Source organism: Lissotriton vulgaris, chromosome 1_1 (assembly GCF_964263255.1).
Source record: "Lissotriton vulgaris chromosome 1_1, aLisVul1.2, whole genome shotgun sequence".
Taxonomy (NCBI): Eukaryota; Metazoa; Chordata; class Amphibia; order Caudata; family Salamandridae; genus Lissotriton; species Lissotriton vulgaris.
The window spans coordinates 597882663-597908692 of NC_141685.1; the positions used below are offsets into that span (position 1 = coordinate 597882663).

General features: G+C 40.1%; 1 protein-coding gene across 1 annotated transcript in view; it reads right to left on the reverse strand.

The window, feature by feature from the left end:
• Nucleotides 1–26030, reverse strand: part of DDAH1 (dimethylarginine dimethylaminohydrolase 1) — a 629612-nt gene that overhangs the window by 178388 nt on the left and 425194 nt on the right. Inside the window, exon 4 of the mRNA XM_086954084.1 lies at nucleotides 5877–5996. Coding sequence (XP_086810210.1) covers nucleotides 5877–5996 — 120 coding nt within the window. The remainder of the gene's footprint in view (nucleotides 1–5876; nucleotides 5997–26030) is intronic.

Consider the following 26030-nt stretch of genomic DNA (forward strand, 5'->3'; position numbering starts at 1 on the left):
CAACTCGGCTGGAAGGCCTATATCACTCAGAACTGCCCAGAGCTTTCTCCTTGGGACCAGGTCGAAGGCAGCCCGCAAGTCAACAAAAGCGACATACAGGCTGCCCTCGCCAAGCACCACCGTCCCCCACTGCAGCAGAGCAAAACGAAACACCTGATCGACGGTGCGTGTTGCCCGCCGGAATCCAGCCTGATATGGGGACAGGGCATTTTCCTCATCCACCCAGTCCATTAGCCTGTTTACCACCATTCTCCCCACCACTTTTTGGATAGTGGCAATCAAGCTTATCGGCCTATAATTGGCCGGAAGGGACTGATCTCCTTTTTTATATATGGGTATAATAGTTGCTCCCTTCCATAATTCCGGGACTGCTGTTCCCTTTGCAATTGCATTTCCTAGGAGAAATATATACCTAGCCCACCTCGCCTTGTCGTTTGTAAAAACATCAGAGGGTATATATATATATATATATATATATATATATATATATATATATATATATATATATATATATATATATATATATATTCCAAATGAAGCGCTCAAAAAGCGAATGAGCCACACACGTCGTGGATTCTATCCTCTTATTTAGGCAGGCAGCAGATTACAAAGTATCCTCTGAGCTTTGCACATCCTCATGTTTTCGCCATAAGCGTTTCGAGTGAATAACCTTGGTCACTGGTTCCACAATGAAAATAACCGGCTCAGCGGTGGTTATACTTGCTTTTAAAGTTCCGCCTCAGTGGGCGTATGCAGGCTAAGCATTATGGTATTTGTAGTTCTTTAGCGAAATCACAACCCTTAGTAGGTGCCGTAATTAATTTTCCAAGTATTTATCGCACATTTCTTACAGCAGCTGTTACAGGTAACATTGAAATTGCTAACTTTCTGACTTACCCAAAGAGGACCCGTCCATAGAAGTGTGTCCACAAATTACTGGACCTATCTTGGCTTTGAGCAGTGGTACCTACCTATAGCAGGGAACGCAGAGCTAAACATCAGGTAAGTTGCTGGTCAAGCAGCACAGTGGGGCGTTTGCAAGACTGAAATATCCAATCAGGCACAGACTGAAATGCGCTGTGATACCCCTTCACATCTTCCTGCTTTCAGTTAAGCAGTGGGCATGTCACAAGCTTTGCTCGACTGACTGACTAGATAAAGAAGGCACGTAGACTATAATCACCTGCGTTCGGCATATTTGCTGCCATTCGTTCCAGGAAGACCCAGGAAGCTGTCATTCGGATCCTTATCTGCTCCCACCCCGGTCGGTTGATTATTACATGCTTTTTATTACTTCCTTCATCCTCGAGTTAAAGGCATTTAGCCTTTCTGGATCAGAATTCCAAAACTCCAAAGCATGCAGTTACTTTGCGCCACTGTCTCAGATTGGGGAGATTAGGAATGATGCCACTAATCAGAAACTTTACAAATCTGTGATGGGTTGTCCTGATGACTGGCCGCATACTCTCCTCCTACGTCATGTTCAACTTCAGATAGCTAGAGGAAGAGGTCAGCATTGTCTTGGAGAGATGTAACTCAAGAATGTCTCCGGGTGCTTTCATAGTATCTGGACTTTGTGCTGCCTTTTTTTTGCTGACAGACATTTTGAAGCTTGCACTACAATGCCTACCTAAACATCGCTACTGTTGGAAAAATTACCGGGGGCAGTGCAGGGAGGGCTGTGCAGGCAGATGCGCAGCACAGGAAGGGTCTTTCTTTAGTGTGTGCTTGTGTGAACAGTAGGTTTTGAAATGTTTCTTACCCTGGCTTGACTCCTTGCCCTGCCAGATTGATCAGAGGCGATTTCTAAAGAAATATATATTTTGACTTAAATTTAGGACTAAGGGACTGAGATAGATCTTGGCGGACGGTTTACTCCACCACAAAGGTGATGGAAATGCCATTACCCGAATTTAAATCCCCTTATATCCTGTGAGATTTATATTTCAGCAGACAGGATATCTGTCACTGCTGTGATGGATTAACCAATTGCCAAGATCTAAATCAGGCCCTAAGTGTATAAAGGGGTTGCCAATGGAGCTGAGTGGTTGTGTAGGGGTACATACTTCACTTGCTTTGTAAGTAGAATTAGACAGATCCATTTTCTCTCTGGATTTTACAGTGTAACTGTGTACACTTCAGAACTCTTTATACATGATCTTTTACATTAAGTATAACAGATGTTGACTCTATAATGAACTCGGGCTTAGACTTACGGATTTTCATGCGAGTGGTGCATGACAAACAGCGCAGAATCAGATTTAACAAGTTACCTTGCAATATCATCATCAATGCCATTTTACTAAATATCGCCATTATGAAAATGGAGTGCTCTGGTGTGGGAAGGGTGAATAGAATTCAGACAATGTGGTAAAGGGAATAGTTAAAAATGTTCATTCATTAGACTGATCAAGAATTCTCAGTCTCTTTTCTACCTGGCCACATTCTTATAATTCCAAAGCAAATTACATTCAATTTTGAAATACACAATTCAATTCTTGTGTGGCACGTTTACAATAAGGGACTCGTGGAATGTAAACGTTTACAATCAGGGTCTCGTGGTCCAAGTTAGATGTATATGGGCGTTGCCCCTATACATCTAACCTGGACCCTGAGTCCCTGATTGCAAATGTGCCACACAAGAATTGAATTGTGTATTTCAAAATCGAATGTAAATTGGCATGATTGTTGGCTCTCACTGCCCCTGCTCAGCACAAGTGTTGACTTTCAGTGCAAAATAGATTTTGGGATTTAAAGCTCCTCGTCAGTCCGTTTTGGCTATGTAGCACATTGTGTCATAATGCATAGTACAAGCCTCAGCGCAAAACCATAGTAAATATGGCCCCTGATTCCATTATTCTTTGGAACTAACGTTACTTTGTTGAGACTTTGGTATCATGGCCTCAGCTCTTCAGATTAGGCCACTCTACCATACTGATTAAACTGTTTACACATCTTTCCTTACAGCAGACCATACTGACATGCTGACTAGCGGGTTTTATCAGGGCCATATGGAGCCCAATTATGAGGCAGGGCTAACTAAATATTGTGCCATGAAAGGCAAATCATGCAGAAAAAAAATCCAATTTTTGGGGATATTATCTGATTAAAGAAAACTTGTATCACAAGTTCAGTGACAATATTATTACCTTCTTTGACAGCGAAATATTGATCGAATTGATCTTGATGGCATTAAAAATACACTGGCTTCTTAATAAAGAAAACAATGCACCTTAAAATGTTTTACTAACATGGATAGTGTATGACATCCAAGCCCCAGAGTCCTACTTTGGTATTGATCTTTATCCTTCGCAGAAATAATATAAATATTGCTAATTTTAGAATATAACCCTACAGGTACACACTTCTTCTAATAAAAAGTGTCTTATGGATTTAGTACATTGCGAAAAAATACCTTCTGAATGTATTCTGTATTTACTCTGCCTGGCTTCTACAAATACATGTTGAACAGTACATTGCAGTGCATTTCATATTTGAGCCTTGGGATTCCTCTACAAGTAAAGTTCCTCATAGCTTATTACTATAAGTGTCCACAGGATACGTTCATCACATAATTACATATTAGGGTATGGGACTGGGTTGAGGATGGTCTTATTTTTACAAGAAACAAGCACTAGGAAAACATGTCAATTGTGCCTTGTAATCCTAGTACTGAGCTATTGGTGTTGCCAAACGCTTGTTTGCTTGATTGTAACCCACTGTTAAAATACTAAAATGAAGGAATAATTAAAAAAAAACAACGAACGAAAAGCAAACCCGTCATCAGATATGTAATTTACAAAAAGAGACTGAGGCAGCAACACTAAGCACCTTTCCCTCCAGCGGGAAAATATTAAAACTTGATTCTTGAACATGAGTCAGAAAGGCCAAGTCTCTTAGCCTTCAACCAGGATATGCTACTTACAGAATTAACAAAACTATTCACTCAGCCCAACTACTTGTATTGCTTATGACAGTTAGTAAGTCCATTCAAAGTATTAACATTAGTATATCACATAATGCACAGACTCCATCTTCATCAGTAGTGGAAATCACTTCTTTATTGATAATCATTTAAAATCATCTTCTTGTCTCTGGTCGTAGCCAATGCGTTTCGTCTACCCAGCCCTAAATATCAACCGATTACAACAGCTCATCCATTTGAAATCAATTAAAGTGATGCCGAGAGCGACCATGCTCATTAGATCAGAAGAATCCTGCCTGAAGTAAGGTAAATTGGATGGAAGATTGAAGTCATTGGTGCAATCACTTGTGGGACTGGTGGAGCAGTAGCTGGGACTTACAGGACCAAACGCCTCATATTTTGATTCACATACGGGCCTTCTCCAACCACCACGGACTGAAAGGAACGTTGTTATAATAGGTCAATATTTCAGGCCGGGTAGATGAAATACTGGAAGATGTAACATCTCTCGCTGTACAACCTTCTTGAAACCGTATCTTCTTTGTGCCATAAAGTGGGAACATATTATAAAGCTCTGAAGAAGTCCTTTTGAATGAAACACATTGGCTATAACCAGACACAGGAAGATAATGTTAAAAGATTAGAATAAAGAAGTGAATTCCACTAATGAAGAAGATGAAGTCACTGCATTATGTGATATACTGATGTTGATACTTTGATTGGACTTACTAATTGTCATAAGTGATACAAGTAGTTGTGCTGAGTCAATAGTTTTGGTAAACATCTTAAGATATCTCAAACACTGGACATTGATTTCAATAATTTCATTTTGTATATGTATATATATCATGGTATACTTTTGAATTATTCTCAAATGGAAACTTTGCCCAAGAATTTAAGAGCCTGTGGGACATGATCGAGTTTAAAAACAACACAGAGGACTAGTTCCAGATACTAAAAAGAACATATCCACGGTGCAAGCGTGTCATCGCTGCAGGCAGGATTGTTTTTGTGCAGGAAGGGACACCTTCCTGCAAAGAAAGAATCCTTAGTGGCGTTTTTCACTTTCTATGTATGCTGCAAAATACAGCACATGTAGAGTGAGGAAAAAACAAGGAGAAATAAAGTTATTTTCCCTAGCTGTGCCTTGCCTGGGAAGGCATACCTTTGTTGCACAGTCCCATGTGTACTACTTGCAGTATATCTGGGAATGTGCCAAATTCCATGGGTGGATGTGTGCAATAACCACGCTCCACCCATGGAACACCTTCCTAGGGCAGAGCAAAGCAAAGCAGTGATTTGCACTGCATTACACTAGATTAACTACGCCACGCAAGGTGGCTCTTCGTGGCATAGTACATGTCCCTCGAGTCTCGCCTTGCCCTTGAGTCACCTTGTGTGACAGAAGGGCACACAATCCTTTATTAAAGGCCCGTATTGGTTTACAGATTAAGCACTGATCTGCTACCCCTATTCTATGTTCATGTGTTAATGCACGCAAAAGTTCAAAGAGCAAAGAACACACTGTCTGGACGTCGTTAATAGCAGCGCATTACACGACACTATAAATCACGCACAGCAAGTTCCAGACAAACACAAAAATAATGAAGCAAGCTGCAAACGTTGCCATTCACAACAGCAACGCAACACGTTATAGTCGAAACTCCTGAAAAGTACACAATTGGAACCAAGCTTTTCAAGAAAAGTCCTTTACGAAACTGTTTTATGTTATCCTCTGGGACGATAATGGTATGGGAAATTGATTTTTATGACCTTAATTGTAAAAAGTAAATAACATTTCAGAGAACACAGCAGCCGGCCTCAGTGACCTTTCCTCTTTAAATGCTGGTGAAACATTCCGAAGATTCCATTCGGAACACGTCCTACCTCCCACGAGCCATTAGCAATGTCAGAGGCGCCGCGAGGAGGTGCATGCAGCCCTTCATGTTACCTTGAGGGCCTTCTGAGCGGCGTCGCTCGAGCCAATCGCAATCAGGTCGGGTCCGGCCATGCTGCAGAAGCTCTTCAGGTGCAGATAGTCTTGCACTGGGACTGTGGAGACGGCGTAGTCCTGCATGGAAGAAGAAACAGCGTGGCGTCAGAGAGACAATGGCTGCAGGTGCTGCAGAGTAGAAAGGAATCTGGTTTAAGAATAACGGCAGTACCTCTCGTCCTACTTGTTTTTGTTGTGAGCGTTTGCAAAAGTAAAAGTTTGTTAGAACCAAACTGCCAGGAATGTGAGGTGTGATTAAATCATTCAAACAGATGTCTGAATAATAAAAAGCCATGTGTGTAAGGTGCAAGCAATTAAATTGTATTCTAAGAAATAATGTGAAATAACTGTACAAAGGCTTACACGGTAATCTTCTTTGCTGCAACAGCTCTGTTGTTAGTGGTTTTGCAAACATTCTCTGCATGATTACTGCCATGAGAATTAAGCCATACAGTATTTAGTCACTGCTCAGTTGCCAGCATCAAATGGAAATCTAGCTGATGTGTACAGTGTCTGATTTTTGGTCTCACAAAGCTTACCTTCTTTTTCAATCACCACAAGCAGGCTTTGGTTTTGCATCCTTTTAACCACTAGCTTAATTGGGTGAGCCCCTTCATCCATTGACATGAAGTGAAATGAATAAAATGGCGTAGATTTATAAAGCGCACAAATACCATAGGGTATCAAGGCACTAAACAAGGGAGAGCTGCAGAGAGAAAGACAGAGGAAAAAGCTACTATCCTTAAGACAATCACTGACCAGGAATTAAAGAGTGAAACGCCAGGTCTTCATAAAACTGTTGTGTTCCTGAAGATCTCTGATACTGCATTGAAGAGAATTCCAAAGTTTTGATGCAGCCACTGAAAAAGCCTACCGCCACCTGGTCTTCCTAAATTTAGGCACAACTACAAAGTTGTAGCTAGATGAGCGAAGATGTCTAGTGGGGGTATATCTCTGGAACATTTTAGTCAGTCCTTAGGGACTGACATTTTTCACCACCCTATGAACAAAGCAGAAGACCTTAAAGATAATGTGCTTGTTAACAGGTAGCCAATGAAATTGGAGATCCCTGCTGAGATGCTTTGGTATTTAGGAATTTCATGTATTAGTCTTGCGGCCACATTTTATATTAACTGTAGTTTAGCAGTTGCTGATTTATTGATACCCAAATAGAGTGCACTGCAGTAGTCTAGCCTAGAGCAGATCAAGGCCAGAACTACCAGCTTGCAGGCTTCCAGAGAGAAAAATGGAAACCCTTCCTCAGGGTATTTATAATCCAGAAACAAGTGGATACTGTACGGTTAACCTGAAGGTCAAACAATATCTTGGTATCCACTAGAACGCCAATATTTTTGGCAGAGTTTGCCAGGATTGGCAATACCCCATGTGTTTCTGACATCTGGAACTATTCCAGATGGAGGGCTGGTTGCCAAAGATTGTGACGTCAGTCTTGCCCCTATTCAGTCTGAAATAGTTGTTACCCATCCAAGTCACTACTGCCTGCATACATTTCTTAAAGTTGGCAGCCGTGGCCTCCAGTTCTTGGTGATAGACACGAAAATGTGTGTGTCATCAGCATTGGATAGGGCCAGCAGCTCAAAGGACCACATCAACTTAGCCAGTGGGGAGACGTAAAGATTAAAAAGAATCAGGCTGAGGGAGGAACCCTGAGGCACCCCGCATTGGCAGAAGGATGGGATCAGAACTGAATAGGTTCATGATAACCATTTGGGCTCTATCCTTCAAGAAGGAAGTTACCAGATCTAATACTGACCCAGAAACCCCAGGTTCCACAGCTGGTCCACCAGCAAAACAGGAGAAATGGTATAGAAGGCTGAGGAGAGATCCAAAAGGATCAGTGTGGCAGCCTGGGCAGCATCAACCACCAAATGGATATTATCGACAGCCGATACTAAAGTAGTTTCTGTCCCATGGCTGGTTCTGAAACGAAATTGAGAGGGATCAAGCAGCTCATACTCCGCCAAATAAGCCACCAGTTGTAAACTGAGGTGCTTCTCCAAGATTTTAGACAGAGTAGGCAGAAGAGAGATGGGCGTATCATGTCTCAGATCTGTAGTATCCAAGTTTGTTTTGTTTTAAAAGAGTATTAACAGCTGCTCTTTTCCACAGATGAAGGTGAATTCAAGAGCTGATAGATTTATTGATCGTAATTGTCAACTGAGGAGCAACTGTCTTGGCAACCAGCTACAGGACTTTAGGAGGCCATGGTCCATAGGGAGAGCCCACCTTCAGAATGAGGAGATAAACCTCAACTAGGTCAGGACTCAAAGAAGAAAAACTCGAAAGTCCTACTATCAGATTGACACTTGATTCTCCAGGCTCTAAAAAGGAATTCTCCACATGCACATTCTCACAAATTGAATACCAGAGTCTGTGTTAAGTGAATCCCATTCTCTAAAGATATTTAGAATTTTGGACTGAAAAAAGCTCGCCAGTCTATTACAGAATTCTTGGGTACCTCCTATGCTGGTGGAGGGAGGTGGGGTAGAGAGCAGAATGATCAGATTAATTAGAGTCCGCTTGAAGATTTGCCAGACTTTAGTTTGTAAGTGAAGAAGCATGTTTTTTTGTTGTTTGATAACTGCTTAATATTCTACAATAACGGTCCTATAAAGATGTTCATCATGCAGGCCATAGCATTTACGTCATACCCTTTCTTGGCACCAACAGGCCAGTCTTAAAACTCTGAGCTTCTCAGAGAATCATGGGGAGGTAGGTAACTTCCTTCGAATGAAATGGGTAGTGCAGCGGCCAGAGCGGTTAACTACAGATCACGGGGCTCCCGGTTTGATCCCCGGTGGCAGCTCAGCACCCTGTGACTCATGGCAATAGCTCACGTAATCTCCCCCACTTTCCTCCAGCGCCTTGAGACCCCTGGGGGTGATTAATTCACGCTTTACAAATTCCAGATATATACATATTCTCCTTAATGGGTGAAACAAGATCAACAGCTGACATTAGCCACGACGCAGATTTAGCTGCCACTAAGTTGGCGTCATAATGGTTTGTCCAGTTACAATCATTCAGAGTTTGAAGGAGAGTTTCTTCTCGCAGCCCCTTCCAATTCCTAGTAGAATGACATTTGGGATTCACTTGAAAGTGGTGTCCATCCAGCAAAAGAGGGACAGCATAATGGTCAGACCAGGTTAATGGTAGCACCGACAACACCTTAAGTAGAGTGACCGACAACACCTTAAGTAGAGTGTCTTTGGAAGTGTAGTGTAGTTCCTATATTCCCAATAGGCTCTGCGCATTGGAATATTATACTCAGCAGTGTAGACGTAGGACTGAGGTTGACTAGGTCTCTACTGACTATATTAGACTTAAGGTTTGCCAGCTAGCTCAGAGGTCACTAGAAACTTTCTCGAATAAACGAGGAGGAGTTTAACCTCCCTGGATAAACAAGAAGGGATTAGCTCCTGACAACCATATAACATGACAACTTTGCTCTCTCAGAATAAGAGTGTATCTCTAGAGTCGTGTGAAAACAATAGACAGCTATTTCACTCAGTCATTGTGCATACTTAGTTTCACCAGAGTGCAGAGAAAAGAGAGACTGGCGTTTTCAATAAAAAGGTGTTATTTATTGAACAGTCTTCTTTCTCATGCAAGAGAAATGAATTGCCATTATTGCAATACTTAGTATAAAGTAAAGTGCGTACAGTAAAAAGAGTATTATGAAATAGTACTGTAAAAGCATTGATATGGTTTCTTAGACATAAGATACTTTAAAATGGATAAAATATATACATACATATATACATTGACTAACGTACTCAACTAGTGCTTCTAAAATACGCCTACCCCGGTGTACCTGACCTAAGCCTAATACGTGGGAAGAGTAAGTAAGTAGCAGTTTAAGTTAAGTTGATTTTGCCAAGAATCTGATTCAAGAATTCTCTGTAAGGGTTTAGTCAGCTCCGTACCTGGGTAATAGAATGCAGGAGGTCTGGTAACTCTCTTTCAGGACTCGATATCCCAGCAGCCCGCGAAGGCAGCTGAGCACACCGGAGCTGGATTTTCTCGGCAGGAGAAAAAGACAGCGTCTCTCTCAGTGCGTCAAAAGGAGGGGCAGCGTCCGTGGGCTCTCGCATCAGCTGGGCTCTCGGGCAAGTAGATAGCTGCTCTGCTCCAAAACCACGACCGTGTGTTTGCTTAAGGCAATGTTGGTATATTTATACCTGAAAGGTGCCGGGTTTGACGTAAGGGTGGACATAAGACGTCAATAAAGATGTCACTAAGAACTGACTGTTCCTTTAGTGTTCGCAGGAGTTTTAATGACAAATCAAAACAAAAGCAAATGGGGATTTCCCAGGTTGCTGGAGGTTTGGTGTGTCGAAAGAACTCGTTGTGCTTTCTAGGAATCCAAGGAAGTAGCTTCTGCCGTGCTTTGGACTGCAAGGGCTATTTACTTAAATATAGATCTGATTATTATGCCATTATAGGGAAATTATTGATTATAGCCGTACAAGGGCATAAAATAGCAATATTGATTCAGGTTCCTAGATAAAAACACAATACCCACTCCACGATCTAATGTCCATCATTACTAAAAACTAAGCAATAGTAAACATTTAAAGGTGCATGTGTATTCCAACCCACCCAAAAATACATTTTATGCATTTGAAATGGTGTATGCGAAATACACGAAAAATGATTATTGGTACTGTCCGCTTTTCAAGTGGTGTAATCATTCAGTTAAACATGCTTATATATATTAGCTGAACGATTTGCGAAAATTACACATGAAATGGCTCTTAATACAGAAAAGAAGGCCGAGACCATTCCATCACATATAAATATATTTGCTGTAAATGTGCCAGAGGCTGATGTAATATATTGTCTCTAGAGTTCCTAAAAATAGAAGCTCTGTTCTTTAAGAATAGTTCTATTTTAAGCAGAGTACATGTGCCAGAAAAAGGTAAATATTTTGGAAGTTGAAAAAAAAGAATTTCGCTTTCAGGGGAGAAAAATAGTTCCAAATGTTTTCAGTGGCTTTTGTTTATCAAAGCTGAAGGCCGAATTCAGAGTTCATGGGAACGCTGTGTGCTCGTTGCTTAAAAAGTTATTCTTTCTGTTCAGGGGAGAACATCATTTCAGACAGACTTGCAAAAATTTGGTCTACGTTTTCAGGTGAAAGTTCGACCAAGTTTGAAAGTGCTGCAATAGTGCAGTTGTGAGAATGATTGCTATCATCGATGTCAGGATCAGCAATGCTCACAGAAGGTCGTACCTGGGTGATGCTGCTCTCATCTCGTACTTCACTGCCACCTAATCGTAGTGGTGAAGTCTCAACGAATTCCGTCATCAGAATGGGTAGCCGCTGGGGACAACACAATGCATGAGCCGTTACAGGACTTAGCAAAGTATCTGTATCCAATGGTACTGCTGATGGTGGTGTAAGACAGACGTCCAACACGCATTCTTCTCCGCATAGCAAACATCGAAGCACAGCTGGATGCAATTTTGCCAGATAGGTCTGAATGAAAGAATCCAGGTCATATTCAGATCTCTTAGCCGGGATAATCCAAGGACTCTAGTTATGCGGTCCCGATAGCGTATAGCTAGGATCGTTTCTTCCATTGTTGCTGGAGTCTTGTCTGCGACTTGGCTTGCCATATCGAAGCAGAAGGACCAAAAATAAAATTCCTGCTACGAGTCCCAAAAGTAGTGGTAGGCCGCCAAAGACAGAATGGACAAAATTGGGAAAAATGCCCAGAACTGTTTCGAAGAGTGTTAACAGTCCCGAAAAAATTGTCTTAAATATATGTGGGATACCACTGGTATCAGACATATTTAGGATTTGGCTTAGCATTTCTCCGAAATGCACAGGGCAATTTGTTGATAAAAGGGTATGTATCTCTAATGTTGTCCTTGCAACTAGAAGATCATACGTTTCTTTTGATGACGTTAAAGGCACGGTTGTCTGTAAAAGAACAGACTTCATTCTGCTTAAAGTATCAATTTGAATAGAAGAGATATTCAAAGAAGGCCAAATTGTCGCCTCTGTGTCTGGAGTGCTGTTTGGATATAATACTTGCATACAGCAAGTGACCATGGAATTAACGCTTACGAGATAGGCTTTTCCTGGCACCATGCCACAACAGCTGTGGTCCACTATTAGAATGTAGCTCCCGTTAGAAAGCCGTCTAAAGAATGGCTCTTTTTGTGTTGCAGGTGTGCCGTGCTGGTGACATGAAAGGTTATTTGAGGTCCCCTCACAGGCCCCATGCAGATTAATACCTTGGCACAGAAGTATACCGCTTAGTGATTGTTTACAATTGTTACCACTAAGAAATACATTCTGTTTCTTTTCACTATAGCATGTGTGTGTGTAAGGCAATTTCCATGATGACTTAATGTACCCTTTACCCAACCTTTCATACTGGCCTGCTCGTATATACTCTTGGCAGTATTTAAATTGGAAAGTTGTTATCGGAATTGTAATTATTCTGTGTATTATCCATTCAAGGACAGGTCTTTCTGACATTGTCAATGGTAATCTCTCAAGTTTTTCAATGCTCAGAATCGTACAGGCTGCTCCTTTTTGTGCCAAACTGATTTGTTTATCAGTAAGGTTAAAGATAGAGAATAATGACGTTGTGTTTATCAAACGCCATGGCACGTTGCCTGAACGCAGATTTTGCAACGTCCAGCCTAGCTGTACAATAGAACGTAATTGCGACTGACCGTGTTGTAACATTAGTAAGTCCTGATCTAATATATCGATAGCAGATGATACAATACTGTCCAGTGAATATATTCTGAAGGACAGAGTCATTAACCCATTTTCCACAACAGAAAGTGATTTTTCCAAATTAATACGATCAATTTCTCGTATTTTTTCAACTGTTTCAATTTGCATTACTTTCCATGCTTCGTTGTACGCCGCGTATATACTGGCCGCTATGAAACGTTTTTGATGCTGTTTACGTGGTCCCATGATGAAATCACGCAAGTCAGCACCGTCTTTAAGTAAAGTCAAGTGTTGCTTAATTTCAGCCAGTGTGGATGTCTGTAGCCATCAAGGCATAGTTTCCCTACACTGTATGTTGTTATTATCCCTGGTTGTTGTCTCTGGGAGTATCTAGGGTCTGGTCTGGTCATTTTGAACCCCTGTATTTTGTTCAGGAATCTATCTTGACAGTTATTTGTGTCTGTTGGCCAGATCAACCAATGTTTCCAATCAGGATGTGTTCTGTTTTGGTGTAAAATATGGGATACGTCTATCTCAACATCTGTAGTGGTATTACTATCAGGTATTGGCTTTGGAATAGACGGTTTGTTTAAGTCTTTAATCTTAGCTAGGCCAAGACAAGTAGTCTGTTGAATGGTGTCATTCAAGAATATTATTTGCTCTGGGATCATGCAGGCTCTAAGTAATGCTTCTAAACCTTGGACCTGCCATTCTTTTGTACCCCAGATGGTTTTTGTTTCAATGTTGTTTTTCCAGAATTCAAAACCAAATGTAATCATTTTTTCATCAAATGTTTCAGAATAAATTAATTTAGTATTTGTCAACATTGTTTTTATCCCTGTCTTATTTAACAGTTTAAAGTAAAACGTTTCTGCATCACTTGTGTTAAACCCTGGGAAGTATGGGAATTTCTCATAAAATGTTTTCGAACTGCTTTTAGGTGGAGTTGCACAATGTTCCCATAGATTATACTTAAAATCATTTCTAGGTTGAGCTGATTTATGCAAATCGTGATGTGCATAGTGGTTGTAACAGTACATCTGTTCATAATTTGACGAACCCTGTAAGTAATCATGTTCTGTAAATTTTGCTGACATTACTAAATCTGATATCATATTATTTATGCTTTCAAAGTCCCAATCATCAGAGAATGTACTTGGTTTTACAAACTCACTTAATGAAACCTAGAACTGATGTGGATATTTCAAGAGTTCAACCGGGCCAAAGATTTCACAATCCGTTTTGTCCCAAGCTACCCCACCGGGTATTGGAATAGCTGTGACATTCACTGATGATAGTTCTCTTTTCTCAATGTGAGATGACTTGTGTGGCTTTAGGACCAAGTTGATGTTCTGACTTGCTGTGTCCATTGTACTGTATTTTCCCTCAATGAATTTCCCCAAACAAAGTACCATGATGAGCCAAAGCAGGAGGAAAAGTACACCTAACACAATCCAAAATTCAATCCATGGAGAAATCAGATAGGTTTCTTTGAGTTGATGAAAGAGTTCAGTTACTTTATCTTTGAAAGTTTTTGTTGTTGGCTTTTCTTCAGGTTTGCTTGGATCTTCAGAAAAGTTATCGAAATTGATGAAGTAGCCAGATGCAGTTCTGTCAATTGTTCGAATAGCTTCTGAATTTTCTTTTGCTTTTTCATTTTTTCTTTCATTAGCCTAGTCTGAGGCTACATCGTTGTAGACAGGTGTTTCTTGACGAACTGTTTCAATTTGGGTTTCCAGAGGCACAAGTTCCATGGCATTGTTGCATCGTCCTTTTTTATTCACTGCAGGTTTATCAAATGTGATTAGTCTCTAAGTTTGAACCTCTTGGATTGTAGCAAATTTTGGTATTCTGCTATTTCTTGGGAGTCCACTGGGCCTACTACTTATTATTGGCCACATGATTGTGGTTTTACCAGGTCGATGGATACAACTCGGTTCTCCTTTTTACCAGCAAGGGACGGTAGTACGACTGATCTTGTTCCACTGACGGCTAAGACAGGTACTGCTTTTCTGTAAGAAGGCCCAAATTCCTTCTTCACCGCGATCTTCTCTCTGATCAGATCCCCGATCTTTGGAATCCAGACAGGCCTTGCTGGGACAGGTGGTTTATCTTCAGTGGCTGTTGGCTGCTGTTTTAACTTTATGTTGCTCAGGGCTTTTCTTGTTTCATTTAAGTCCTGTAAAACTACCAAACGATCTTTGATGTCAAAGCTTTTTTTCTTATCTTCTACCACTGAAGTCTGACTATCTAAGTCCTGAATATACATTCTAGTGCTGAACAATAGTTCGTACGGGCTGAAACCTTTTAGAGAATTTCTTGGCAGATTGTTAAGACTACGTTGGACACTTGTTAATGTTAGACCCACCCATCACACGGACCTAATACCCTCGCCGTTATAGATTGCTTTATGTCCCGGTTTTTTCTTTCCACAATCCCAATTCCCTCAGGATGGAAGGGACAAGAGTACCGCAATGCAATGCCCATGCTGGTCATGGCCTCCTTTTAAGCTCAAGAGCTAAAAGCAGGACCCTGGTCAGAATGTAGCATGCCAATTGCGTATGTGCCGATAAAGACTCGCAAATCTTTTATAACAGTTCTGGCGTCAGCCGAACGCTGGGGTCTGCATTTTTAAGTGAATCTAGTCTTAAAAAGAAATTAATGGGACGCTGGAATTATAGATAGCCTTATGCTAACTACAATAATGGCCATGGCAATACTCCGGTCGGTTCACTACTGCGAACTCTGTTGCAGTTCGGACAGCTCTTTGCAAATTTGTAATGTTGCAGGCTCATCCCCGGCCACCAGTATTCTGATTGTAATTCTTTCAGAGATTCCTTAATCCATTGGTGCCTTAGACCCAATCCCATGTGTGCATCCGCTATTAAAAATATTCTCCTGTTCGTGTTTGGAATTGCTCTATCCCCCACTCCAGGGATTCGAGCAAAAAGAACGGAGTTTGCATCAATTATGTATGTATAATTGAGTGGATAGTTCACGGGTAGTGCTGCACAGTCGCCTTTTGAAGACGTTTTTACCGCCAGCATGGTTTCCCCGTCTATGTATTTTTCTGAACGCTTTTTTCCGGCTATGGAAGCCAGTTGAGTTGCTTCCGCTGTGGCTGTATTAGCCAATGAATTCCCTGCAACGTGAACGCCATCACTTGATGACTCAGTTTATGTATCACGTGAGTCTTTCGTAGTTCTTTCTGCAAAAGAACTACCTGTTCCCAAAGCTTCTTATGCTTTATTGTGGCACCTGTGTCATCTTTGTAATCGTTTTGAACCCAGCTCTGCAAGTCATTATAGTACGATTTGATGCAGAAATGCGAATCGCACACTATTAGTGTCGGGAATTCACGATCAGCATTTTCAAGCGCCATTTTTAAAGATCTGATTTCAGCTCGCAGAGCCGAACAGTTTCTTAATGATTCTGTTTTTGTTATTTTCGGTCTGAATTTTCCACAGCGCCAGCGACCTTTAACAATCGCTCGCGCTGCATTGTAGGATTTATTATCCACATCGTAATGTTGTGCAAATCTGTCCATATAGATTACACAAGAGTACTGTTGGAGAGGCAGAATTTCGATTGGCAGAGGATATTCTTCTTCATATTTTAGATCTTTCCAATTTTTCATGTTCGGGTCAAAATAGTATGTCACGTCTTCTGCAGCAAGAGAATTTTCCCATTGCATCCATTTTGGATATAATGCCACTGTTTTTAGATTAACTGGGCTTAATAATGCCTCAAGGGCTGATTCTGCTGTAAAAACAGTTATTCTTTTGCCTTGGGCTTGGGCTCTTTCTTTTGCTACAGCAGTCTGAACCGGAGTTAGAATTTTTTCAGTTGAACTGAATTTCATTTCAGCTTTTGTGTACAAATGTGATTTGTAAGCTATTGGTACCATTTCTCCCTCATTAGAGGTCAGGCACGTGAATCTGCATCTTCCTGGGATGATTCGTATTACAAGGTTGAGTGTGTTGTCGCGAGTTTGTAATTTTGTTTTAGCTAACATGTCTGTTTGCAATGATCTCAAAATTTCTGTGTGTTTCTGAGTCCAATTGATTGGTTTAAAATCAGGTTTTATTAATTCATAGAGAGGTTTAACCCTCTGTGCATAATTTAGAATGTAAGTTCTTCCGAAATTCAGGAAACCTAGTATTGATTGTAAGTTCTTCAGCGTTTTTGGTGCTTGGAGTACAGCGCACTTCTCTAAAAAGTTGTCTGCTAGGCTTTTGCTAGGCTTTTGCCTTCACTTGATAATTCATATCCTAAAAATAGGACAGTTAGATGGGCAATTCGTGATTTTTTAAAGTTGAATTTGTAACCCTCTGCTGCGAACCCAAGTACCCAAGTATTATGGTGTTCACTCTTTTCAAGTGGGTATCCAAGTCATCATCTGTGAGATAGATGTCGTTGACATAAGATAATGCCTCATCATCATATATTTGTAGTAACTCTGTTACCCATGCTGAGAATAATCCTGGGCTATTCTTGAATCCCTGTGGGAGTCGCAGAAATTTTCTGTGACCCCATTATTGAGAAAGCAGTTAAATACCTGCTTTCAGGTGCAATGTTTTGACAAAAGAAACCATTAGAGATGTCTAATGTTGTTTTGTATTTTTTGCGAACGATGTTATTCATTAGTGCTGAGTTTTGAACAGCAAATGTCTTGTAACATGAGTTAAGGTGTCTGTAGTCCAAGACTAGACGATATGAATCGTCTGGTTTGGAGACAGGAAACAAAGGATTGTTCATTTGAGAGGTGCATGTTTCGATCACCCCTTGGTATTCAAGTTGATCTAAGATCTCCCTGACCTGTTTTTTAGCTTCTTGCTTAATTGGGTACTGCCTTTGTGCAGTGGGTTGACATTTTAACTGGATTTTGTGAGGAGGAGAGTCCTCATCCCATCCTACATGATTTTTATATAATGCAGGAGCTTGGGCTACTGCCCATTTTATTGCATATATGTATTTTCTATGAATTGGAATATGATTTGTGAAGGCAGGCATAATCATTTCTTTGCCATGAGGGCACTCCCTGACAAACTCTGGTGGCCAGTCTTTCTCAGCTAATAGGATGTCATAGCCTTTTGAGAGGTTATCCCAAAACAGACCCCTTACCTTCCTAGTCTTATCTCCCTCTATACGCAATGTTATTTCGTATATTTTATGAGGTTTGCTAACTCTGGTATCTGCAGTTTCCACCTGAATGTATTCATTCGTGTCCACTGTCTCCAGATGATTCATCAGGATCTTGCGAGCTATTGTCACTTCTGCTGCGCTGTCTAGCATTTCTGGTCCCACTCCCCGTTTTTCAGCTGTGTCCTCAGTATCCTCGGCATGTTTGACTATTTTAATACTGGCTACCTTCTTTCTTGGAATTTGTAATTTTTTACTTTGATGAGCAGGTTCCTTGTCCTTGGACTTGACCTGCTCTTCTCTTTGTTCTGACCGTCTTTCTTTTTTCTGATTTCTGTGAGGAAGATCGAGAAAGATTGTATGAGAAGGATCTAGAGGGACGAGTATCAGTATCTTGATATCTGTCTGTTTTTCTTACTTTATCCCTATCTCTAAGGTTGTATCTTTTTTCAGAGGGCTCCCTTTGGGGAGACTTGTCTTCTCGGTCCGGAGATCTTTCTCTCCGTCGAGGAGACCTTCCTCTGGACTGGAATCTTTTCTCTTTGGGAGTGGATTGTTTATTTCCATCCCAGCTCTTTTTTGGAGTGTTTAGATTATTTTTAATAAATATCTTTTTAGGATTTTCAGTTAGTTGGGGTTTTACCGGTTTCCCACCCAAACTATCTCTACCTAGTTCTTCATAGGATTTTTCTATGATTCTGGCAAGTTCAATTGGTTGGTCTGTTATATCTGTTTCCTTTAATTTCTGGAGGTCTTCTATATCATTCCTTGCCATTTGAACTAATTCCCTATATGCCTTTGTTAATTCTTTTAGTTTGACTAGGAGTTGTTCGCTTGACATTATTTCGTAGTCTGGGTGTGTTGCATAGTTGCATAGGACCGGCCCCGTTTCTTCTGGTCTACCTAGTGGACTTAGCCTGGTGATGAGATTATTATGTTTTAGGGCGCCTTTAAACCAGAGCAGGTGCTCTTGGTATTTTAATGGGATCTCAATCTCCTCGAAAGGAGTGTATTCATCCAGAGGTTCCTCTATTTTGTAATAGTGGAAATCTTTTGTCGTAGCGTGTGCTGCTGGAAATTGTATCAATGAATAGAATACCTCTGTCTGCCGATATTCGTGTGCCTCTATCATGAATATGACTGTACCACCTTGTGGTGTCAGGCCATTTTCCTATAAGTTTTAGAGTTATAGTTCTTCTTAGATTGACCGCAATGAGTATTGCATTCGGTTCGGTTTCATGAAGACTTGTGTCTTCCTCTAAGAGTTGAGCTACTAGTTTTACTTGCTCCCTTTCCTCATCACTTTCTGTCATTTTACTGATTGAAAGTTTTCGGTTTCAGATTTAGTTTCAATGAGACAAAGATTAGGTGCACAATATTTTGGAACACTGTATCCTTCAACGTTGACTAGACCAAAACTCTACATAGGAATCTCTTCCTACTAAGTTCCGGCGGATTTTAACCTCTTACCCACTCCAGACGTCTTTTGGAGTATTTACGGGAAGAAGGGTCTGTGTGAAAAAGCACGACTGAGTTACTCTAACGTCTTGCGTTAGTTTTATCACCAAACGTTGGGCGCCATGTAGTGTAGTTCCTATATTCCCAATATGCTCTGCGCATTGGAATAATATACTCAGCAGTGTAGATGTAGGACTGAGGTCGACTAGGTCTCTACTGACTATATTAGACTTAAGGTTTGCCAACTAGCTCAGGTCACTAGAAACTTTCTAGAATAAACGAGGAGGAGTTTAACCTCCCAGGATAAACAAGAAGGTATTAGCTTCTGACAACCATATAACATGACAACTTTGCTCCCTCAGAATAAGAGTGTATCTCTAGAGTTGTGTGAAAACAATAGACAGCTTTTTCACTCAGTCATTGTGCATACTTAGTTTCACCAGAGTGCAGAGAAAAGAGAGACGGGCGTTTTCAATAAAAAGGTGTTATTTATTAAACAGTCTTCTTTCTCATGCAAGAGAAATGAATTGCCATTATTGCAATACTTAGTATAAAGTAAAGTGCGTACAGTAAAAAGAGTATTTTGAAATAATACTGTAAAAGCATTGATATGGTTTCTTAGCCATAAGATACTTTCAAATGTATAAAATATATACATACATATATACATTGACTAACGTACTCAACTGGTGCTTCTAAAATACGCCTACCCCGGTGTACCTGACCTAAGCCTAATACGTGGGAAGGAGTAAGTAAGTAGCAGTTTAAGTTAAATTGGTTTTGCCAAGAATCTGATTCAAGAACTCTCTTTAAGGGTTTAGTCAGCTCCGTACCTGGGTAATAGAATGCAGGAGGTCTGATATCTCTCTTTCAGGACTCGATATCCCAGCAGCCCGCGAAGGCGGCTGAGTACACCGGAGCTGGATTTTCTCGGCAGGAGAAAAAGACAGCGTCTCTCTCAGTGCGTCAAAAGGAGGGGCAGCGTCCGTGGGCTCTCGCATCAGCTGGGCTCTCGGGCAAGTAGATTGCTGCTCTGCTCCAAAACCACCACCGTGGTTTGACGTAAGAGTGGACATAAGACGTCAATATAGATGTCATTAAGAACTGACTGTTCCTTTAGTGTTCGCAGGAGTTTTAATGACAAATCAAAACAAAAGCAAATGTGGATTTCCCAGGTTGCTGGAGGTTTGGTGTGTCGAAAGAACTTGTTGTGCTTTCTAGGAATCCAAGGAAGTAACTTCTGCCGTGCTTTGGACTGCAAGGGCTATTTACTTAAATATGGATCTGATTCTTATGCCATTATAGGGATATTATTGATTATAGCTGTACAAGGGCATAAAATAGCAATATTGATTCAGGTTCCTAGATAAAAACACAATAGAAGTACCATCCAATGTATGGCCTTTCTTATGAGTAGAGTCATTGACCAATTACGAAAGGCCACAGCTTGACATCCCATCCCTAAATTCTCGTGAATCTTTACACTTCTTGCCCTTCAGGTGGACATTAAGGTCCCTAAGTCTAAAATAGATTCCCTTTGGGATACCTCAATAGCATACCAGAATCTTCTTTCACCACATTCAAAAACAACCGATCACCTAGAGAGTATACCAGTAGCCAAAGATCCCAATATGGAAATGTTTATTTAATAAAATAATACAGTATTTTAAAACGAATTAAAAAAATATTTTCAAAAGGTACCACTCAGAATGTTAAAATTACAATTTCATCAAAGATTTTTCATAGTGCAAAACAAAATATTAAACAACATATATAGAAGACAGTGCAAGTCACTTTGTATGACTCCAAGACCAACAATAATGAGAAATGTAACATCTGGTAATATTCTTCTCTTAATATATCCAAAAAGAAACCAAGCGGTTTACACAGAATAATTTTTTAAGTAGACCAAGCAGTGATGCGTTTCGGTGGTATAAGCAGGTCCATTCACCTTCTTCAGGCTTTAGTAAAAAAATATCCCTGCAATTTTATCTATATAAAAAAATTATTAAAAACAATCACATTTCAAATGTATTCAGACATATTTGCTTTAAAGATTTTTTCATTGTTTCTATATAGCAATGATTTAGTGCATCGACCTAAGAAAACACCCATATTAGACTATTGGCTCTGTCCGGTGATTCTCTACCATCTCACGACTCATACATATTCATTCACCAAAGTGTGGTTCTACACAGTACCATAAATGATACACATTCAATAAGAAAAGTAGCATATCTCTCATTAATCTCCAGGCTATAAGAAAAGCTCTGACCAAATAGGTATCTCCAGTGCATACAAACTCGCACTTGTCATTTCACAGTCCTAATAACCTCTTAACCAGACTATAAAAATTGTTGTGGAAAGAGTACCCACAGCAATCTGAACGTATAGGCTGTCTAACGGGGAATAATTTCCTCCAGATATGGTAATGGTATGCGTACTAAAAGTATGCGTGCTAACATCATATATCCCTATTCTCCACAGGCATAACATCAAAGAGTTGAAAGGGGAATCTCACCACTCTTTTAAAATAAACAAAAATAACGCCACTGTGGAACAGTTATAAACTTATGTTCAAATTATCTTATCGCTATAAACATACCAAGAGAAAACTACATACCCAAAATTGTGACAATAAATATCTGTCATGGCATATTGCTGCTCATCCCTTCAAATCATAAATCTGGTACGGGATATGGTCTACATGCTATATTTGAAAAGATAGCAAAAACCATCCAAACAATAATGTCCTAAAGTGAACAATAAAACAAGTATCTATCAATGCATGGTGATTATGCCATATTCAATCATATCTGGCCTTAAAAAAGAGTCCATCATTTGTATTAATTAGAACAATTTTACAAATTTTACAAAATTTCCTTTGTTGATGATCACAGGCACTTTGTTTTGTTTGGATGGTCTGCTTGATTAGGAAGGCAGGCTCGTTCCTATACTGCGCTACTATATCCACCTTTATTGTCAATTTTGCCACTACAATCGATTATGGGGCCCAGATGCCTACAAATAAAAGCGTAGTACATGTTTATGTTATCCTATCCATTCTTACTATATTTTTTCATTACTTTTAGAAACTATTGTTATCGCCTTCACTTCAAATCAAGCTCTATGCCGATATTAAATATATATGCAATGGTTGCAATGCATTGATTTGAAAATAGGGTGGGGAGAGACAATATCGCATGGACTGTTACTTAATGTAAAGAAGTCCTGTGGGATAAATCTTTGGGACCTATGCGGGCCTTCGGGGTGACTGTAATATCGTTGCCTGCTTTATATAAAAGTACAGAGGATCACATCTTGATAACCGGAGAGACGAAGCAGTCCTATTTAATATCGGCATAGAGCTTGATTTGAAGTGAGAGGGATTAAAATAGTTTCTAAAACTAATAAAAAAATTAATAGTAAGAATTGATAGGATAACATAAACGTGTACTACTCTTTTATTTGTAGGCATCTGGGTTCGATAATCGATTGTAGTGGCAAAAACCACAATAAAGGTGGCTATAGTAGCACAGTATATGAACAAAACAAAACAAGGTGCCTGTGATTATCAACAAAGGTAATTTCATAAAATTGTTCTAATTAATACAAAGGATAGACTCTTTTTTAAAGCCAGATATGATTGAATATGGCATAATCACCACGCATATCGATAGATACTTGTTTTATTGTTCACTTTAGGACATTATTGTTCAGATGGTTGGGATACTTTTTTACTTAAGCCTGAAGAAGGTGGTTGGACCACCTTATACCACCGAAACGCGTTGCTTCTTAGTCTTCTTAAAAAATAATTCTGTGTAACCCACATGGTTTCTTTTTGGATATATTAAGAGAAGAATATCACTTAATGTTGAATTGATCATTATTGGTGGTCTTGGAGTCATATAAAGTGATTTGCACTGTCTTCTATATATGTTGTTTTATAGTGTGTTTTGCATTATGAAAAATCTTTGATGAAAATGTAATTTTAGCATTCTGAGTGATACCTTTTGAAAAATATTTTTAAAATTGTTTTTAAACTACTGTATAAGTTTATTAAATAAACATTTCCATATTGGGCTTTTTGGCTACTGTTATACTCTTTAGCCAATAGGTTGTTTTTGAATGTGGTGAGTGATGATTCTGTTATGCTATTGAGGTATCCCAAAGGGAATCTATTTTAGAATTAGTGTCATTTTGGTGTCCTGTTCTTTTGGCGAGTAGGACCCCTCTCTTCTCATGAGGATATTAAAGTCCCCCAAAAGGGTAGTACTGCGCTTACCTGTATGAGGTTCTACCAGATATAAGAACTCCATTGGTTTGAGACATTAAACAGCCCTTACTACGAACCTGTCACCCCGCATTCAATTACAACGTGGTTGTTACAACAACCGCATTGTAACAACGTACACCATTACCCTGCAAGGCATAACAACGACTTGGGGAGGGAGGAGAAGGTGTTGGATTTAAAATCCAACACTTTCCCTACTGTCCACATAGACTGTAGTTAGAATAGTAAATTACACTATTCCAACATCCAGCGCCCCCCCTCCGCAAGTCGTTGTTATGACTTGAAGGATAAAGGTATTCGTTGTTACAATGCGGTCATTGTAGCCACCACATTGTAATCGCATGCAGGGTGACGGCATGCGCAATAAGGAGGCATATTCATCTGAGACATTGTAAATCGCCTCTTGGATCAGCCCAGAGGACTATTTTAGTCTCACCATCATGTTATTTCTTGTTTGGAATTATCCTTTTACCACCTATGAAAGGTTTCTAATGGAATTCCTGAGAGGCTATATTACTTCTGAAAAGCACACTCAATCACCATATTTTCATGTCACATTCAATTCTTAATCTCAAATTCATTGTATAAACAAATTAATCATTTTAAGGTCTGGCCTGAGAGTGCAGCTGTTTGCTGACCTATTGTTATAGATCCTAATGTGTCCCTAGCAACCAGTGAGCTGCTCCGCTTTGGATAGGAATCAGTATGCCTGACAGCACACCTGTTCTTGACACAGGACCACTGGTGAAATACAAATTCAGCATGCCAGGATACTTTGGCTAAGTCAATTGGTTTGATTTATAACTGAAAATGTAAGCCAGACATATTGATTTTGTCAATGCTTGTTTTTATATGTTCTCGTAGTGGTAATTTAACAGCAATACTGGGACTTGGATAGTATTACAGGGGATTTTTCAAGATATGGACCTAAGGGAATGAAGGTAGAAGAAGCTTCACATGTTATGCCGCTTCTAAGTAGCAAATCCGATTGTTTTGTCTATTTGTCGAAGCACACCTGGGTGTAAGCTTGGTGGAGTGATTATTTTTTTACAAATTGCTGCTTTGCCGCCTTCAACCGGAAGCCACTATGTTTGGCAACACAGCAGGTAAATGAGCTGTTCCCTTACAGTTCTTACATAATGAGGGCTATTTGCAGAGTGTGGTCATACACAATGGTCTCAGAAGGTAGGTGTAAGAAGCAGTGAGAAGCAGAGGAGGACATGCTACAACAAGCTGCCTATCCTCATGGCCATCTATGCTTTGCCTAACCTGTTTTTTATTTTTAAATAATTAATCTGTAAAGAAACCCGAAAAGAAACACTGACGCACATTTAAATCAGTAGCTGTCGACCTTCACTGTGTTTCAGACGCCCCCCCCCCCCCCCCAGTGGCAAGCATTCCGAAGGCCCTTTGCCAATCAGGTACTCCATCTATTTATGTCACTAGTCACTCTACTATTCAATGCAAGTCTCATACTGATACAGATGAGAAAAATACTAGAGATGTTTTGCAAGCAAGCAGCTGTGAACTAGCCTGAAAAGGAGCAGATACCAGCAATCTTACATGATAGCCTCTGTGCTGTATCAGTGGGTGCAGCAGATGAGGTGTCAACAATAATCGAGACAACAAGGAGAAAGTATTTTAATAACTCCTTCAAGAAGCTCTCTTTTGGCATGTCACTTATTTTTTAACCTCACCTTAACCACATCTCAAACTTACCGTTACCTCAGTTTATCAATCTTCACCTCATCTCCGCTCAATTTCATGTCACCTCATTCTCACCCATCTGACTTTAACCATACATCAAATTATTCTTTTATGAGCATAGTCACTTTTCAACTCAACCTCACATCAACATCAGTAGAGCCCCATCTCCTCTGCACATCACCTCAAACTTACTGAACGTCAACCTAACCACAGCTCATCTAAATCTAAATTCACCTTAACTTCTCAAAAACAAAATTAGTAGTAGTTGTTACTGTAGCCGATGAGTCAAGATCAAAAGCCTTTAATGAAGCAAGTATAGAATGATGCATTGAAGAGTGTAAGAGGTTTATCTACTGGAGTTCTTCTTGTTCAACCTCAATGTCACCTCATTTCAACCTTATCTCATCCTCATTTCACTGCAAATTAACCACAATGTAACTTAATTCTAAACTGATTCTCACCCCATCCTTATATCTTCCTGATCTCAACAGAACCTGATGTCACATTATCTTCACATCATTCCCAACCTCTTCCCAAATTCAAACTCCTATTACCTCATCGATACCTCAGCTCACTTCAAGTTCACCACAACCTCTTCATCTCAGCCTTACCCATGCTCACCTTAACTTGACATCACCCCAACTGCACTTTATCCGTTATCTCAACTTCAGCTTTGTCACAGCTCAATTTCTCCTAATTCTCACCCCCACTTCATCAGCTTCAATACATCCTCAACTCATTGCACAATAATCTCACCTTATTCTAAACCTCATTGTAACCTTAGCTCAACTTC